General features: G+C 35.1%; 1 protein-coding gene across 14 annotated transcripts in view; it reads right to left on the minus strand.

The window, feature by feature from the left end:
• Positions 1-17510, minus strand: part of LOC126736627 (calcium/calmodulin-dependent protein kinase type II alpha chain) — a 166409-nt gene that overhangs the window by 113636 nt on the left and 35263 nt on the right. For all 14 annotated transcript variants that reach the window (XM_050441184.1, XM_050441081.1, XM_050441098.1 and 11 more), the window contains exon 2: positions 88-182. In XM_050441184.1, the coding sequence (XP_050297141.1) occupies positions 88-182 (95 nt within the window). The remainder of the gene's footprint in view (positions 1-87; positions 183-17510) is intronic.

Below are 17510 nucleotides of genomic sequence, written 5' to 3' on the forward strand. Positions count from 1 at the left end.
AAAGTAGCCTTTTTTTTCTAATTTTAAACGCCCGTTGTTACAGTGTTTTTTTTTATTTGTGTAAAAGTTGTTCGTGTACGTACTTACCTCTTGCGGACAATTTTTTTGTGTTGATGATTTTCGCTGCGAATTCCAGCCCGGTCGATTTTTGAACGCATCTTCTCACTACCGAGAAAGCACCTCTGAAAAAGAAAAATATTTGCTTAATAGAGTTAAGGAATGTGTTGACTGAATGAGTTTCTTGAGTAATATTAAGTTACACGATTTTTGTATTGTTGCTTTTCCCCGAAGCAATTTTACGCATAATAAAGCTACTCCAAAAACTAATTATAAGGAAAAATGTCAACAAAAAGGATGCTGTAATAAAACGTGATATTTCGTATTAGTATTAGTAGTAAATTTCAATTTAACTGGCTCTTGGTGCATGTGACGTGCGAGGTCGGTGAAATTAATAAACACTCATTTCCAACGGTGTCGCCTCGCTGTTGCTGCTGCTGCTGGAAGTCACCCCTTTTAATGGTAAACGAGACTGCGATGGACACGGGGAAAATACCTTCGGTGTTCTCTTTTACTTCGATGCAAATTAGCATAGTTCATATGCAAAAATGAATTCCAAGTCCGGAGATCAGTACGGTTATATTCACTGTATAAAATACTAAATCTAGAAAGAAATTTAGGTACCTAAATGTAATGGTAACTTAAATAAGAAATCTAGCATTACTCTTTATACACTTATTGATTTTTAAAAAATATGTAATAGTATTAAGGATAAAAAATATAATAATTTTATGTGTTGTTTTAATAACCAAACTTCATCCTAACTACTAATATTGGCATCTTTCATCAATATTTCTACCCCAATGATTTCATGATTACTAATGGCAATCAAATTCCTCGGTATCTCGGTAACATCATAGTATTTTGTGACAATAATGTCATAATCAAACAATCAATCAAAGTTGCAGCAGTCCTGGAGACCCTTGTTTCCTTTTATATAATTTTTTTGCCTTGGGCTGATTTCTCAGTAAAGTATTGGAGACTATAGGTATAGTCGCCTTCGCTCTTATCGTGCGGGTTCAAAGGTCACCACGTAATATGAATCAAATTGAAAAATCAGTGGCTGCTAAAATGTTATTTCCTTGAGAGTTTGACAATACGTTAAACGCCGTCATGTGACATATTAAAGCCGCGTATACACCTTAGATCATAATTATTAACTGACGTGATGCCTTTAACGCCGTAAAAATGTCTGCGGAATACTACGTATCCGAGATTCGACATGTAAAACATACGTTGGTTATTTCCTTTCATGACGTGAAAAAGCCCATAGGTATAAAGCCCGTTGGGTATACGCCTCATCGGTATATGCCTAGAATCCCCGATATTCTGCTAAGTTGCCAGACATAATATTTACTTTTCTTTTTTGAAAAATTGTCCGAAATAGACGGAATTCTCAATAACAAATTTTCTTTACGCAATAATATCTAAATCTAAGCATTTTATATTTTTTTATGAGAGCAAAAATGCCTCCATTAAAAAAATGAATAAGAAATGCCTTTCATTAAAATTGTATACAGGGTGTCCCAAAAAAGAGTGTCAAGCGAGCGCCCAGAGATAGAGCAACCCTAGGGGAATCCGAATCACCTTCATGTATATGATCCGATTTTTTTTAGTTTAGGAGTTACATTTTTTGTGATTTTTTAGTATTATTCGACTTTTATGCTTATTTCTGCTATATTCATAGTAAATAGGTAAGGCGAATGCCTGATTTTTATTTTATTATTTAGATAAAAGTTGACTCTGACAAGAACAAAGATAATTTGATCCAGAAATTAAAATATTGCTTACAAAAATTTTAATTCTAATCTATTTAAATTTTTTAACAGAAAATCTCCATGAGCTGTTAGAAGATGTTGATTTGGAGACAAGGAGAGACATGTTTTTTCAGAACGATGGGGCTCCTTGCCATTATGCGATAAATGTTCGAGAATATCTGAAAAGGCGATTTAGACACAAGTGGATCGGTCGAGGTGGACCAATTCAGTGGCCCAGATTACCGGACTTAAACCCAATTGATTTTTTTGTTTGGGGTTACTACAAGGAGGTCGTGTACGCTCAAGGGTCAAGAAACTTAGAAGAACTAAGAATAAAAATTAATGAAGCAAAATAAACCGTAAAAAATAACAGATTAGCTTTTAGACAGTTAAAAGATAATTTTTTTCGCCGATGCCGTATTTGTATTGAACAACAAGGTCGTCATTTTGAAAACTTTATGTAATAATTAAAGATAAATTGATTAAAACACTTTTTGCTTTATTTCATTTATTAGTAAATCTTTTTTTGTTTTGCTTTTAACTGTTATTTAGATAAGATGCGATAAGCCCAATGAATTTTTTCTAGTGAAAAGCTGATAGACCGATAAGGTTTCTTAAATAAATATGTTTTGAAAAAAAAATGCTCTAATTTTTAAAACGCCTTTAACTTTGTTGAACTTTTTTTACTTTTGTTTTTTATGTCACAATTTATTTATTTTTGTAAGCAATATTTTAATTTCTGGATCAAATTATCTTTGTTCTTGTCAGAGTCAACTTTTATCTAAATAATAAAATAAAAATGAGGCATTCGCCTTACCTATTTACTATGAATATAGCAGAAATAAGCATAAAAGTCGAATAATACTAAAAAATCACAAAAAATGTAATAACTCCTAAACTAAAAAAAATCGGATCATATACATGGGGGTGACTCGGATTCCTCTAGGGTTGCTCTATCTCTGGGCACTCGCTTGACACTCTTTTTTGGGACACCCTGTATATTTCATTAAAAAATGGCTGTTACCTATATTTTTGAGAAGTTAGTATACGATTTAGCATGACCCTATTTATGTGCATATATTTTTTAACGATTATTTGATCTTGTCTTCTTCTTTGTTTATATGTGATTGTGTTTTTTTGTAATAATTATTGGGAAACTATACATTTTGGTATAATGACAAACAATTAATTTATATTGTGTGTGATGCAGTGCAGTCAGAGACCAGAAAACTACTTTCTTTGTTTAAAGGCAAGTTCATGTTACAATGTCACTTTTAAAATGACATTTTAATTTTGTGATTTATTATTTGTCGTTCGACCCAATCTATACGTTGATGCATAGAAAATTAAAAAAGTTGTGTTATCTTTTCTTTTATATCAGTTAAAAGTCAAAAAAAGATGGTGAAGGCGGCGGGCATATCTATCTCCCAGCGCATTCACCAATTTATTTACTTAGCTTTGTTTAAAAAAAAAATTGTACTTTTTAATCATACCTAAATAATAAACGAAATGCAAAAAGAAAACTAATTATTTTAATAACGAAAAAGAAAATAAGGGATTGCTTAGAATGTACCAGAAGAAGTAGTTAAAGCGCTTGGAATTAGTTTAAGAATGGTGCAAAAGGTTGTATATGAAAACAAGAACAATCTTATTTCCAAGCAGGAAACAAAGTGTAAAAGGAAGAAGCCAAAGACTGAAAATTTAAGGGAATGTGTAAAAATGAAGTAACAAATTTGACTAAAAAAAGAAACTAATTATAACTATCATTATCACTAACAGAGTCGGAAAACTCTTCGTCATTTTGCGAATCTTCTTCAAATGGAGCAATGATCAATGGTTCAACTTGGATATCGAGTACTTTTTCTCTCTTCCACCAGGTTCTAACAATGCTTTCTGTGTGATCCACTTATTTCCGCCAATACTCCTTTGTGATGTGATTCAATGCCTCATTCCAAACAGCTTCAACCTGGTCAGATCTAAGCCCAGCACCCACATGCTTCTCATAATAAGATTTTGACCCTGCCCATATAAGCTCAATGGCATTAAACTGACAATGGTATGGTGGCAATCTTAAAACTTCATGGCCATATTCACGTACTATTTCGTCAACAGCATATATTTTTGGTCTTTTCAGCGATTTTGCAATTGAAAGAAGTTCGGATGTTAGCATATATGGCAAGGGATTCTGATTTTCTTTTACTAACCATTCATAAATTTCGCTTTTTCTCCAACTTCCATTTGGTTGTTTATTCAAAATTCTTGAATGATACGACGCATTGTCTAATACTATTAAGGAAAGTTCTTGCAAGTTCGGTATTAACTGTTCCTTTAACCATTTTTCAAACATTTCGCAATTCATATTGTCATGATAATCCATACTTTTAGACTCCCGTTTGAAAATATCCAAGTTTCATCTAAGAATACCACTTTCCTTAACTTTGATTTTTCATTTTGTGTATATTGTCTTAAAAATCCTATTCGTTGGCTCACAATATTTGGTAGTTCACACAAATATCTTCTATTGCAGTCTTTTTTATAGCGAAAACCTATGCTTTTAATTAATTTTGATAAAGCAGAAAGTCCAATTTCCAAAGTGCCGCGTTGCTTTAAAACATCCCTCAGAAATGGCAGCGTTATATTTGTTTTTAGCCTATATAGTTCATAAATCCTATCCCTTATTTCCATTTTTACACATTCACTTAAATCTTCAGTCTTCGGCTTCTTCCTTTTACACTTTTTTTTCCTTCTTGGGAATAAGATTGTTCTTGTTTTCATATACAACCTTTTGCACCATTCTTAAACTAATTCCAAGCGCTTTAGCTACTTCTTCTTGTACATTCTTAGGCAACCCTTTATTTTCTTTTTCGTTCTCGAGGTAATTAATAACATTAAGTACCATTTTTTTGGCTTGAGGATTTAGAAATCCACTAAAAGGCTTTTTCTTTTCCATAATTTGAAATTTAAATTATCTTGTGACAAATAATGTCACAATATGAAACGAGACAGGCATGTTTGTTATGAAAGTAATTGTTTTAGAACCACTGACATTTATCATTTTATCTTCTTTTGATACATTAACGCTGCATATATCTTTTTCGTTTATCCGACGCGTTGTAGTTTAAAAACGTTGTTGCGCAAATTGAAATGAAACGTAACTACAAAAGTTTGTCGTTGATAATCCGATACACCCGCACGATAAGAGCGATTTTAACTATAGTTCTGACCATGATGTTCTCTGAATTTAAGGAAGTTTTTGCCCGTATTGACCAAAATGTATAATCCAATGATTCATTCTTCCATATAATAAAATGAAAACAAGACTTTATGTGCATTCGAACGTATGACTGTATCATGTCCTGGTATGTTTATTTCAAGTTCATTTATGTCGGAAGTAACCTGCTTTTCGCTGATACAAGTAACCAAAGGAGTCTTTTTAAAAACAAGTTGTTTTAGTTTATTAGTGCGAGACTTGAGACCCTGTATATTTATATGCAGTATTTTTTCTAGCTCCTGTAATATTATCGGAATAAATCAACTTCACGGAGTTACATTCTTTCCTCTTGTGATTTTTCGTTTAATGAGAAAGTTTCAAGAAACAGGGTATATACAAAACAAAAAAAAATAAGTTCAGCTTCCAGTGAGGCATGAACTGGTAGAAGTTACAGTATTATAGTTGCAGCATTATCATAGTTTCACAAAATTCCATTGTTCGTTACTGATCTTCAAGAAAATGTATTTAAATGATATAATATGTACCAAATAACGTATCGAGTAGTTCCCATATGTAGTTCCCCTCCAATCATGTTGAATCCACTTTTAGGATGCCACAAACCATTTCTTCCAGTCGTGCTTGTTCCTGGACCCGTTGAGATGGAATCAAAACATCTGCTCGAAAAATTGCTATCACATCTGGCGTGTCTAAAAGTACCGTTCATAAATTTTTAAAATTACACAGATATTATGCCCACCAAATCAAACTGGTACATGAGCTAAATGAAGATGATATTTTTATCATCGCGTACAATTTTGTGAGTACTTTAGTGATAGGTTAAATCATGAGAGAAATTTGTTGTACAATGCCTGTTTCTCGGACGAACAAAAAAAAATAAAATTAAAAATAAAAACTAAATAAAATTTTTATTTAAATAGCGAAGTCAATAGATACAACGGTTAATACTGGAGCAACATTTATTACGAGAAACCCATACGTAGCGACCTAAAAAACCTAATGTATGGACTGCTGTGCTGGGAGATCATATTGTTAGGTCTTTTTTTATTAATACAAATTTTAATGCTGAAAATTACTTGGAACTTTTGCCGGGCACCATCAATCATGCTGCCGTTCATCAGTTTTTGAACGGCGTATTTTCTGGACGGTGGATTGGCCCGAGAGTTACCGTAGAACAGCCCGCTAGATCTCCCGATCTGACTCCTTTGGATTTATAGGGTTATCAAAAACTTAAAGTCTGTCACAAAAATCTTCGAAATAGAATTGTTAACGAATGTCAGCTAATAACGCCCGAAATGTTCGCTAATGTGTGAAAACATTTTGAACACCAATTATTTTTTTGTATGGAGGTCAACGAAGGTCATTTTCAACATTTAATAAAATAGATTAGATACTTTTAATTTTTTTTTCATTTAAAATAAGGTTAATGTTTTTATCCACATTTATTCATATTTCTTGAGAATGAATTGATAAAATAAAAATAGGGCTATGTAGAGAATAAAATTACCTTTAGTTTAAGGCATCACTCGACCTCCGTTGCCATTTAAAAAAATTGACTTGAGGGTTTTCCTGCGATCCTTGTAATACACTCAAATAGTGTATTATCAAAAGCTTCTTTAACAACAATAACAATTATTTATATTTATAAACTTCCTTAGTTAATAATGAAGGAGTGGTATTTTTCATTAAGTTCAGCAATACTAGGGACGTAGCAATACCTGCTTCCATCAAAGTTTACAGAATAGAATATTCTATTCTTTAAACTTTGCTTCCATTCTTAACGTTTTCCATTCTTTTTTATAATTAAGTAAGCCACAGAGATATAAATTTGCCGTGCATTTGATACCCTCGATCCGTTTTATTGGGAAAACTGAATAATTTTGCACGTCATAAATCTAGTGTCAACCTATTGGAGTATTACTTATTAGAAATGCATCAAAGGGTAAAAATAAATTCTACTTGTTCTGAGTATTTGAAATTATCACAAAGAGTTCTATAGTGTAGTATTCTTGATCCCTTACTTTTTTCCTTGTATACATGTGATTCTCACAAGCATCTTCGTTTTTGTTGTTCACACCATTTTGCTGACAATAACCATGTTTATGATTCGTTTAATCGAATTTAAATCTATGTGTACGTCACAAAATTAGTTTTAAATTTTTCTCCACGAGTCCACGCTGATGGTGTTTGGAGAACCACTTCCTGATACGGCGAAAATAGGTATATATCCCTGTCTTCTAGTAATTATGAAAAAATCTAGGAACTGTTTTAAATATTGGCTTTAGATTTTAGGACATAAATTAAACATTTTGTTTTTGATCAATTATTTCGCAATAGATGTGAGACTGCTCCTTTGCTAATCAAATACACTCATCTGGCCAGCACTATATCAACGTGAATGAAATAGCCTACAAAAATTCAGAATGAAATTCAAGTCTCTTTTAGCTATAATTGATTGAAACTGTATAATCCATTATCACCTGTAGTAAAGTCACTTTTAATTTTCCAATCAATTTTAATTTTATGTAGAAGAAATGTTTAATTTATCTTTTTCTTGTTGGTCATTTTGTACTTTTTATATATTGTAGATATAAATCAGAACTCCTCTTTGCTTTGCAATTTATCAATGATTTCTTAAAATTAGTTCAAAATGTTATTTTTACTTGAGTGTCTTTTAGTCTATATATACTTATCTTACTTTTAGTTGCTGTGCATTCCATTTAGCTATTAATTTAATTTACATGGTTAGATAGAGTAGCTCTAGGATGGAACTTTGATAAATGTTTATATTTTATTTATATTAGGGACAAATAAAAAAACAGTTATTATTATCTTTACGATTTTCAGCCAAAATGGCTCAGACTCCCTCAGAGAGAAATATTTACTTATCGCAGATACTCAAGTATCAAAGGGAATGTGCTCTGTGGGGGCCCTTACAAGGTTATCGGGTCCGTGGTGACAATCAATGGTTTTGGTTCCCAGAAATTTCCTTACAATTCAGGCTACCACTTTCTGTAGTTCTCTGTATATATGTTGATTGAGACCTAGATCTTCAATGCTTCAATGCATGCTGGATTATCTCAGATATTTGGCATCCATATCTACATCTTCAATAGCTGGATCTTTTGCTATGAACTTTAGATAATTACGCGTTGACAACTTGATCTTGAATGGCTAAGAGTGAATCCTCTGTTTCGAAAAACATTTGTCCTGAGATCAGCTAATAGTTTGAGGCACATTTTTCAACATGTTCTTGCATGAGCTCGCTAATATATCTTCCATGCAGAGGTTTCTGTTTCCAGTTCTGTATTTTATTATTTGTTGTTTGATGGTTTATTATATTTTCTTCATTTTTCAGTTTAAGTGGGGTAAACTCGTTTTCATAGTACTCTCATTTTCCTTTGTAAGTTCGCAATATCCGTTCTACTAAATGTAATTATACCAAATGATATAGCCCAGTACTGAACAGGCGTATGTGTTAATTGCCTTAGAAAGATTTTTGCTATTAAGTCCAGTCACCCGTCTTTCTTTTTTGAAATTCTATTATAAGTTCTTCTTTTATGATTTTTGTGCTTGTTTATCCCCTAAATAAGTCTCACCTACTTGCATTGACTAGATCCAGTTGCCATTATCCATCTGAAAATTACCTTGATTAACCTTGCCTTTTTGGATATTAAGAGCCCGACACTTATCCATCCCAAAATACATGCTAATGTCTGTCGAAAATTCATCAACGATTTTAAGCATTTTATCCAATTGATGTTTTGTGACTGCCAGTAGTTTTAGGTCATCCATATAAAGCAGGTGGTTTATTTGAATGATATCGGCATTGTTGTTTTTGATAAAATATCCATAATTGGTTGAGTTTATTCTTCGTGATAGAGGGTTCATTGCCAAACAAAACCAAAGAGCGCGTCTCCTTGAAATATACTTCTTTTTAGTCGGATGGGTTGCGTCATTATTATTATTATTATTATTAATAATTTAAGGAAATTAGGGCAGCTGTAGTGCCTATGCGTCAACGCTAACACAATCATTTATCAGGTTTGAAACTACTTGGAGTCGCAAATCTAAAGATTAGTCACCTGTCACCTTATAATACGACAAATTTATTATTAATTAACGGAATGTTAGAAACATGTTCAGTACCTGGAAGAGAATAAATTGGTCCGTAATTCTAAGATGCCGTCGAGGATAAACCGGGAACCGGCCACCTAAATTCTCCCGAACTAATCAAGGATAAGTTTTCGTTGGCCGCCGCCATTAGGGAACTCGGAAAAAGCAATTTTCTCGGAAATAAAGCGGGATTTATTATCGGTTTTATGTGTTTGGAAGCGTCCGTGCATTTATTTGGCTGACCAGTTCATATAATGTTAATGTTTTTCTTTCACAAAGCTAAGAAGTTGAATTTACTGCACCATAATAAAAAGGTAAATTTAATCTATCATTTTACACCAAATTAAAATAAATTGCTAAAAGAGACTTCAAAATTTTTTTTTTAAAATGATTACCTTACTGCCCTATTTCTGGATATCCAGGCTGCTTGCGATGCCGTAAGATGCCGTCAATATGCTGGTGACCTCTGTTCATATCATACTTGTAAAAAATATGAACAATGTTTAAATACCTAGCTTACGCGCAATACATAGAGAAATATCAAATGGTTTTAAGATTTCTGTATATAAATCAAATGCATGTATTTCATAAAAAACAATGCCCCTAAAATTATCCACGTCTAAGTAGCATAAAATGTCAGGTTACCTTTTACAAATCAAGTCAAATATTTAGGGAATCTAAAGGGAACTACACAAAATTTCGGTCTCAAAAGTATTTATTAATTCTAACAGTAGGTTACACGTGTTTCGCTTATATTAAGAGTGTGTGTATAATGTAACCGTATAAAGCATGTACTGTTGGTAGTCGACTTTTAAGGTCTGATAATGCTCTTAGTATGAGCGAAAAACGTGTAACTTTTGAGAACAAGACTTTGTGTAGTTCTCTTTTGATTATTAAATCTAGGTCTCTTTGAGAAGATAGACGGCTTCTTTCAATTTCAAATATTTAGGTGTAATTTTAGACTTAAGAAACTTACTTGGAAAGCGTATATGTTAAAAAGGACTCTCTAAGATACGTCACAAAAACTTGGGGGGAAGTTAAACGGCTTTAGCTTCATATAAGTCTTACATACGATCCATCATTAATTACGGATGTTACTTTTATGGATCTGTCTCTATAATAGGTTACCACTAAAGGTAGATGAAATTCAATAGCCTTGTATAAGCTTACTTAGCGTCGATGTGTGCATTAGAAGCTCCCTTTAAATTAAGACGCACCTTGCCTTTAAACAACATTTAAAGATTAGGCACTTATGACTTAACCAATAAATATCGGTGTATTAAACAGTCTCTACCTCTTCGAAAAGCATATCACGAGCTTTTTCCAATGTTAGAGTTAATTTCCCGGTTTGATTTTTTATAATTTGACTATTTAAGCTCCTTACAAAGCACAATAGTTAAATACCCTTTATTTACTAAGTATCCGATGATTAATGAAGACCTTTTTTTGTTTTATGGTAAACACAAGCACAAGAGAAAAGTCCTATGTCACTCTTGGAGTGGTGCTTGCACGAAGATATTTGTGGGCATTTATCTTGAATCGCTGTAGGTTGTATGCGTCGGGAAATATGTGAGGTGGAAGCCCGTTCCACAAAGAAGATGTTCTCCAGATGAATGAGTCCCGATACAGCGACGTCCTTGGGGTAGGCAGCTGGACTCGATGTTGATGAGCCGCAACTGCTAGACGCGTCCTTCTTGCCGGAACAGCCTTGGGTGGAATCAGGCCTGCCAGCTCAGAGGAGCACTTACCGTGATAATAACGGTAGAATAAACAGAGATCAGCCACCTTTCTCCTGTGCTCCAGACTATCCAGACTCTTTGTCAGTTCTGGTTTGTCGATAAGACGAATAGCTCTCTTCTGTATAGAATCCAGCAGGTTTAAACTATGCTTGGGTGCAGAGCTCCAGACATGCGAGCAATACTCGAGGGAAGGGCGTATTTGAGCCTTATAAGCCGCTGTTCTGGTGTATACAGTTTTTTCGTTTTGAAAAGCACTCCGAGTTTTTTGGAAGCCGCCCTGGCGACCTGGGCAACGTGGTCATGCCAAGACACACTGTTGTTGACCTCGACTCCTAGAAGATGTAAAGATGATTTCATTGGCAATGTTTTCCCTGCCATAGCCAGCTCCGGGCCACTAAGGTTAGTCTTCATCGTAAATACTGCAGCCTGCGTTTTTTTAGCGTTAAAATTGACCAAATTGTTATCGCCCCACTCCAAGATTGCTCTAATATCGTTGTTGGTTGAAGCTATATGTTGCTGCCTAAGATTCTGAGAACTTGCAGTTGTCGTTGGTTTGGCGGACTTAAATGTGGAAATAAGTGTGCTATCGTCCGCAAAGCTGTAGATTGGATTGACAGTGGTTCCTAGCAAATCGTTGATATATACCAAGAAAAGGGTGGGAGATAGAATGCATCCTTGAGGGACTCCAGCGTTAATGTTAAATTTATCGGAGAGGTATCCATCGACGGCTACTTGGATTGTTCGTTGTTCAAGAAAATTTTTGATCCAATTCAATAATGAGTTTTGTATGCCGATTGAGGAGAGCTTGGTTAGTAGTCCCTCATGCCACAAGTCGCTCTTGATATTTCTAAGGCATTGTCAAATGCCTTGGAAATGTCAAGAGCGACTGAGCGGGACTCGCCGTGCTTCTCCATGACCTCCGTCCACAAGTGTGTGACGTAGGCCAGAAGATCGCCGGTGGATCTAAGCTTTCGGAAGCCTTATTGATAATCGCTGATTAGTCCAGATGATTCCAGATATCTTAACAGTTGTTGGTTGACTGCTTTCTCCATAATCTTCGATATTACTGGAACTAGTGCAATCGGGCGGTAGTTGGAGGGCATCGTCTTCTTACCCTTTTTGGGTACAGCTTGCACTCGAGCAGTTTTCCAGCTTGTTGGAAATTGGCCCTGCTTATACGATGCCGTGAACAGTCAGTACATAAGGGAGGAGTCAATTCGCCTGCACAACGTTTTAGTATTTCACTGGCTGGAATTCCATCGGGTCCAGTTCGTTGGGGAATCGAAATTTCTCTCATCGATGAATTCACCCTTGGCAAATATGGCAGTGTTTTGCCTTGCGAGTGCAGAGTAGAATTGGACGCGAAGAGTTGACCAGTATATCCAGAATACCCAGTAAGATGGCTTTTTCCCTTGCTGTTACCGCGATAGAACCATCATCTGCTGTTAGGGGTGGCAAGGCCGACTTAGCAAATCCTTGACTAATGGCTTTCGATACCGACCAGAAAGATCTTGTTCCATTTGGGCAGTTTAGCAGTTTGTTTTTGATCCTGTTGTTGTGACTCTCTTTGCATTCATCAATAATTCGCTTGCAGCTATTTCTGGAGGCTAAAAAGTTCCTCCGATTTTCGATGGAAGGATGTTGACGCCATTTGCAATATGCTGCGTTTTTAGTGTTTACTGCCTTTTTGCAATTCAGGTTGAACCATTGCTTGTTGTTTGATCCGCATTTAGTAGAAAAAGGGATATAAGCTTCCATTCCTGCCAAGATCGTCTCTGTAATTTGGTTTGCACATTCTGAGATGTTATTGGTTCTAAAGCAGACTTTTTTCCAAGGGAATGAGCGATAAAATTCCCGAAGATGGTTCCACTCGGCGGATTTATAGTGCCATACCTTCCGCGGCATCGGAGCATCCTGCGTTTTAACCTCCAACTGGCAAGAGACTGTTATCAATTTGTGGTCCGATGTTCCTAGGGGGGCATGTACTGATACTGTGTACGCGTCAGGGTCTGAAGCCAGGACTAGATCTAGGAGACTCGCGAACTCGCCGTCTCGATCGGGGATTCTGGTAGGTTCCTCCACAAGCTGCGTAAGCCCGCATATGGTGACAAATAGCTCAGCTTCTCGTCCTTCATCGTCGTTCTTGTTGCAGAAGCGCAGCCAGTTGATATTGTGAACGATGATTTCTGCGCTTGGGTAGTCAATTTGCAGATGGTTAATGCAATCAACCAGGTTCAAAAAGAGCCGTCTATATTGGGTGTCGCTTGGTGGTCTGTCACATGACGTCGAAGTCCGTAGGTTCAAGCGTTTCCTCCCGCTGGCAACTCAAATCCTCCCGGAGATGCGAATGGGAGGCGAGTTTACCTCCGGAAAGTTTTGGTCGTGAGGGCGCCATCATGCATTTACTTTTCTTCATTTCCTCTTTGGAAACCGGACACATCGACATGGCGGCGAAACGTGAGTTCCATGGAACCACTTCACGCCGCCTGAGTCCTATGTGGTGGTATTGAACCGGGTGATGCAAGTGGACAACATCTACCACCAAAGGGGTTGCTCTTTTAGTCGCCTTTTACGACAGGCAGAGCGTACCGGAGGTCTATTCTACCCCGGCCCTCCCCGGGGAAAACCTGCTTAAATCTAAATTAAAAAATCACTTTGATAGCATACAAATTTATACAAATGCGTCAAAAATTGCTGGTAATGAAGCAAGAATTTATATTCCTATATTTATATTAGATACCAAATTCAAATCAATAAATCTGAAGCTATTGTATATTTTTTTACACTCCATGACTGTACTTCAAGTAATTGAAAATGGATGCACATAGTCAAATAAAGTAAATCCTATACCTAATATGGGAAATGAAGAAATTGATTAGGCATATATCAGAATGAAAATTTAACATTTATATGGGTTAAGGCACATATTGGGTTAAGGGGTAACGAAATGAAAACAACACGCTAGCCAAAAATGGAGTAAGTCAAGTGTGCTAGTGATATTAGTCACAAACAAATGGCCGTAGGTTCATTATAATACCCTCTAAATTCTGGCATAACTATTAATAATTCCAGGCATCCTATAAGTGACTTAAATCACACATATTTCGAAAGTATAAAAAATATATTCAAAAAATGGAAGCATTACATTTAAAACTAAGAACAGAATATAAAGTTGTATATTCCTTTAATGTTGTGCATGTACTAGCGCTTAAAAATATAAAAGTATATAAGGTTCGCTTTTCCCAAAGTAATCCTCATTCCATAGAAATACAATATCCTAATAATCATAAATACAATAAAATATCATACAGGGTGTCCAGGAATGGATTTCCCTTTTTGAAGACTAACCAAATTTTTTTTTTCAGTTTTAAAAAGAATTTATTAAGGTAGGACTACACACAATATATGCGGATTTCATGTTTTAAAAATTATATTGTCGAGGTGCCTTCCATTTCGGTCAAAACACTCTTGTAGTGCCGCCTTCATGTGGTCGAAAACTGCTAAACACATCTCGGGTGGTATTCCATTAATTTCTTCCCGTATTTTTTGTTTTAACTCTTGCAAGGTGGCAGGTCTATCAACATAAACTTTACTTTTGAGGAATCCCCACAAAAAAAAGTTCAGTGGGGTGAGGTCGGGAGACCTAGCCGGCCAGTTTAGATCTTCAAAACGGGAAATCACCTTTTCCGGAAATAATCCTCTAACGACTTCCATAGACGCTCGGGCTGTGTGTGCGGTAGCCCCGTCCTGTTGAAACCAGGTATCCTGATTGAAGCCATCAAAATCTTGTAGCTGAGGTGTCAAATAATCCCGAAGCATCGCACAATAACGAGCACTATTAACATTAAGGGCTGCGCCGCGTCCGTTTTCAAAAAAATACAGACCGATAATTCCCGAGGACGACATAGCACACCACACAGTTATCTTTGGACTATGTAGGGGCTTTTCGTGTTTTCGCCTTGGATTGTCTGGTGCCCAATAGCGACAGTTTTGCTTATTGACTGCGCCTGAAAGGTGAAAGTGCGCTTCGTCACTGAACAGGATATTGTTAACTCGATCGTTTACAAAAAAATGGTCTATCATGGTTTCAGCGAAAGAATGCCGGTTTATAAAGTCATTTGGGTTTAATTCTTGCACTATTTGAATTTTGTAGGGATGAAACTTCAAATCTCTCTTTAGAATTGTGTGTAGAGATGATTTGTGCATTTGCAAAGCTTGTGATGTTTTACGAAGTGATCCACTAGGGTTTCGAATAATCGCAGCACGCACGGCCTCAACATTCTCAGGAGCAGTTGCAGTCCTTGGACGACCACGGGGTTTTGCATTTACAGCTGACGATGTTTCTCTAAACCTTCGCACCCAGGATTTCACCAAATTTTTGCTCGGAGCGTCCTCCACACGCCTAATATTGAAGTGAGCACAAAATCTTCGTCTTGCAACTATGTAAGAATCATTACTCTTGAAGTATGCCTCAATAATGAACGCGCGATGCACACCTGACCAACGCTCCATTTTGACTAAATAATCCGCATCGATCCACTATCGAAACTAGCATCTGCGGAACCACCGTTCCTTGTGCCGCCGGCGCTCACTCTCGCGGCAGAGCATAGTCAATGTTGCCGTTTTCATCAAAGATATCATATTTTATGATTAAAACGCATTCTGGATGAGCCGTTATGCATGCATGTGCTCGTTCGCAGTCTCGCAGACTAGCAGGCTCAATGTTTAGCAATTTTGTATTTACTTGTTTATTTTGATATAAACGAACAAATATCATTAGCTAAGTGATTGGTTTACATGTATGTCCATTTACATTATGCATGTATTGTGTTATTTCCAGCCACATTTGAAGATGTTCTAAAAATAAGGATAAGGTCGAAACGTCGGCATTTTTTTGTAAGAAATTGGTTTCATTTCCTTATAGGGTCCTACTTCTGGTAACTCTTCGCTACATAAATAAGTTTATCTTTTTCTTTGTTTTTTAATAATAAAATTTAGTTACCTATACTATGGTTTTATTTTGGATTGGTGCCTTTATTCCTTCTATTGATGGTGTTTAGATCATTAGAAAATTATTTTTTTTCTAATTTGAAATATTTTTGAAATAATTGCTAATTTAAACATATTTCTCAAAAGCGATATTTTAAAAATTCCAAATCCTACATTATTACTATTTTAATGCATTAATGCTCTTCAGTCTGTAATATTCAGCTAAATTATCTATTTGCAGATCAACAATAAACAAATCGCATTTTCTTATCTTACGTTTTTTACGCATATAAAAAAACCTAGTTATTTATTGAATAAAATATCAAAATGTTTATGAATCCTAAAAATTAGCAATTCAAAGGTTAATGGTTACATTCAGAAAAGTGCAATATGTTTTTACCATTTTTAGAATCCTGCACAGTTTTCTAGTCATAGCAAGCACAATGTTCAACACATTTATCTCATGAATGGTTTAATAAAATAATGGCATGTGAGTTTATTACATTATGGGTTCATTGAAATCGTAGTAGGTACCTTTATCAATTCTTAACTCATTTTAGGGGTCTATTTAATATTAGTGCAATCAAAAGTAAACGTTTTTTGAAGAAACTTTAAAGAGGAGAGGCATTGTATAGTATTTTTATTTTTTAAAGGAAAAAAATGCGGAAAAATTAAGTTTTTTGCGTGAAAACGAAAAAAAGTAATAAGTAAAGTTAATATTCCCGGTACGCGGCTCAAAAGGCACTAACCCAACCGATGCACACAGGCGAAAATCGGGGAAAAGCCGGCCATAAATAGTAGTAGTGCTGATATGAACCACAAACATATTTAATCATAAGAAAATATTAAAACTAAGATAACACGTTCGTTTTAAACATTTTTTTAAATCCCCGCCGCCCCCCTTGGGTTCCTTTATTGCATTACATAGGCGCTGCGTAAGTACGCATTTCCTTAAAAAAATTTCAGAATGTTATTATTTCAACAATTTTTCAGTTAAGAGTTTAAAATTCATAATACGGAAAATTTTTGAAATAAAATTCAAAATGTTGAGACTTTTGATAATATAAGTACCTGAGTTTAATAAAATTTCTTATTATAAATTACTAAATAAAGTTGTGATTTGTTTGTTTTTGTGCTATTTAATTTTATAAGTAACCTTTGCTTTGTGTGTAAAAATAAGCAATTAAAATACATGTTAAGGGTAATATATTTAAGTATGTAAAGTATATACAGAGCTTACTTAACAATAACTTTGTAATAATAGTAAAGCCTAACCTATCTTAATAATAATTAAAATCAATCAATATCTTCACTATCACTTTCATCAGCAGAAATTGTTGGTTCATCAAAAAATGCCAAAACTTCTAAAGGGTACTGTTTAAGCTTTTTAGCAGATGATTTTTTCATATTGGAGATTAAAGGATTAGAAGATATTAAGAGATTACAAAATATATCTTCCATGTTTTGTTTTCTTAAAAACTTCCGTGCATGAAATTCTGTGAATCTTTTAATATCTTTATTTCTTGATTCCTGGGCTTCTTCGCCAAGTTGCCCAATTGGAACCAAAAAATATGATATTATATCAGAACTGTGCATTAAGATTTTATGCACGGAAGTTGGCAT

This window comes from Anthonomus grandis, chromosome 1 (assembly GCF_022605725.1).
Source record: "Anthonomus grandis grandis chromosome 1, icAntGran1.3, whole genome shotgun sequence".
In the NCBI taxonomy this organism is placed as follows: domain Eukaryota; kingdom Metazoa; phylum Arthropoda; class Insecta; order Coleoptera; family Curculionidae; genus Anthonomus; species Anthonomus grandis.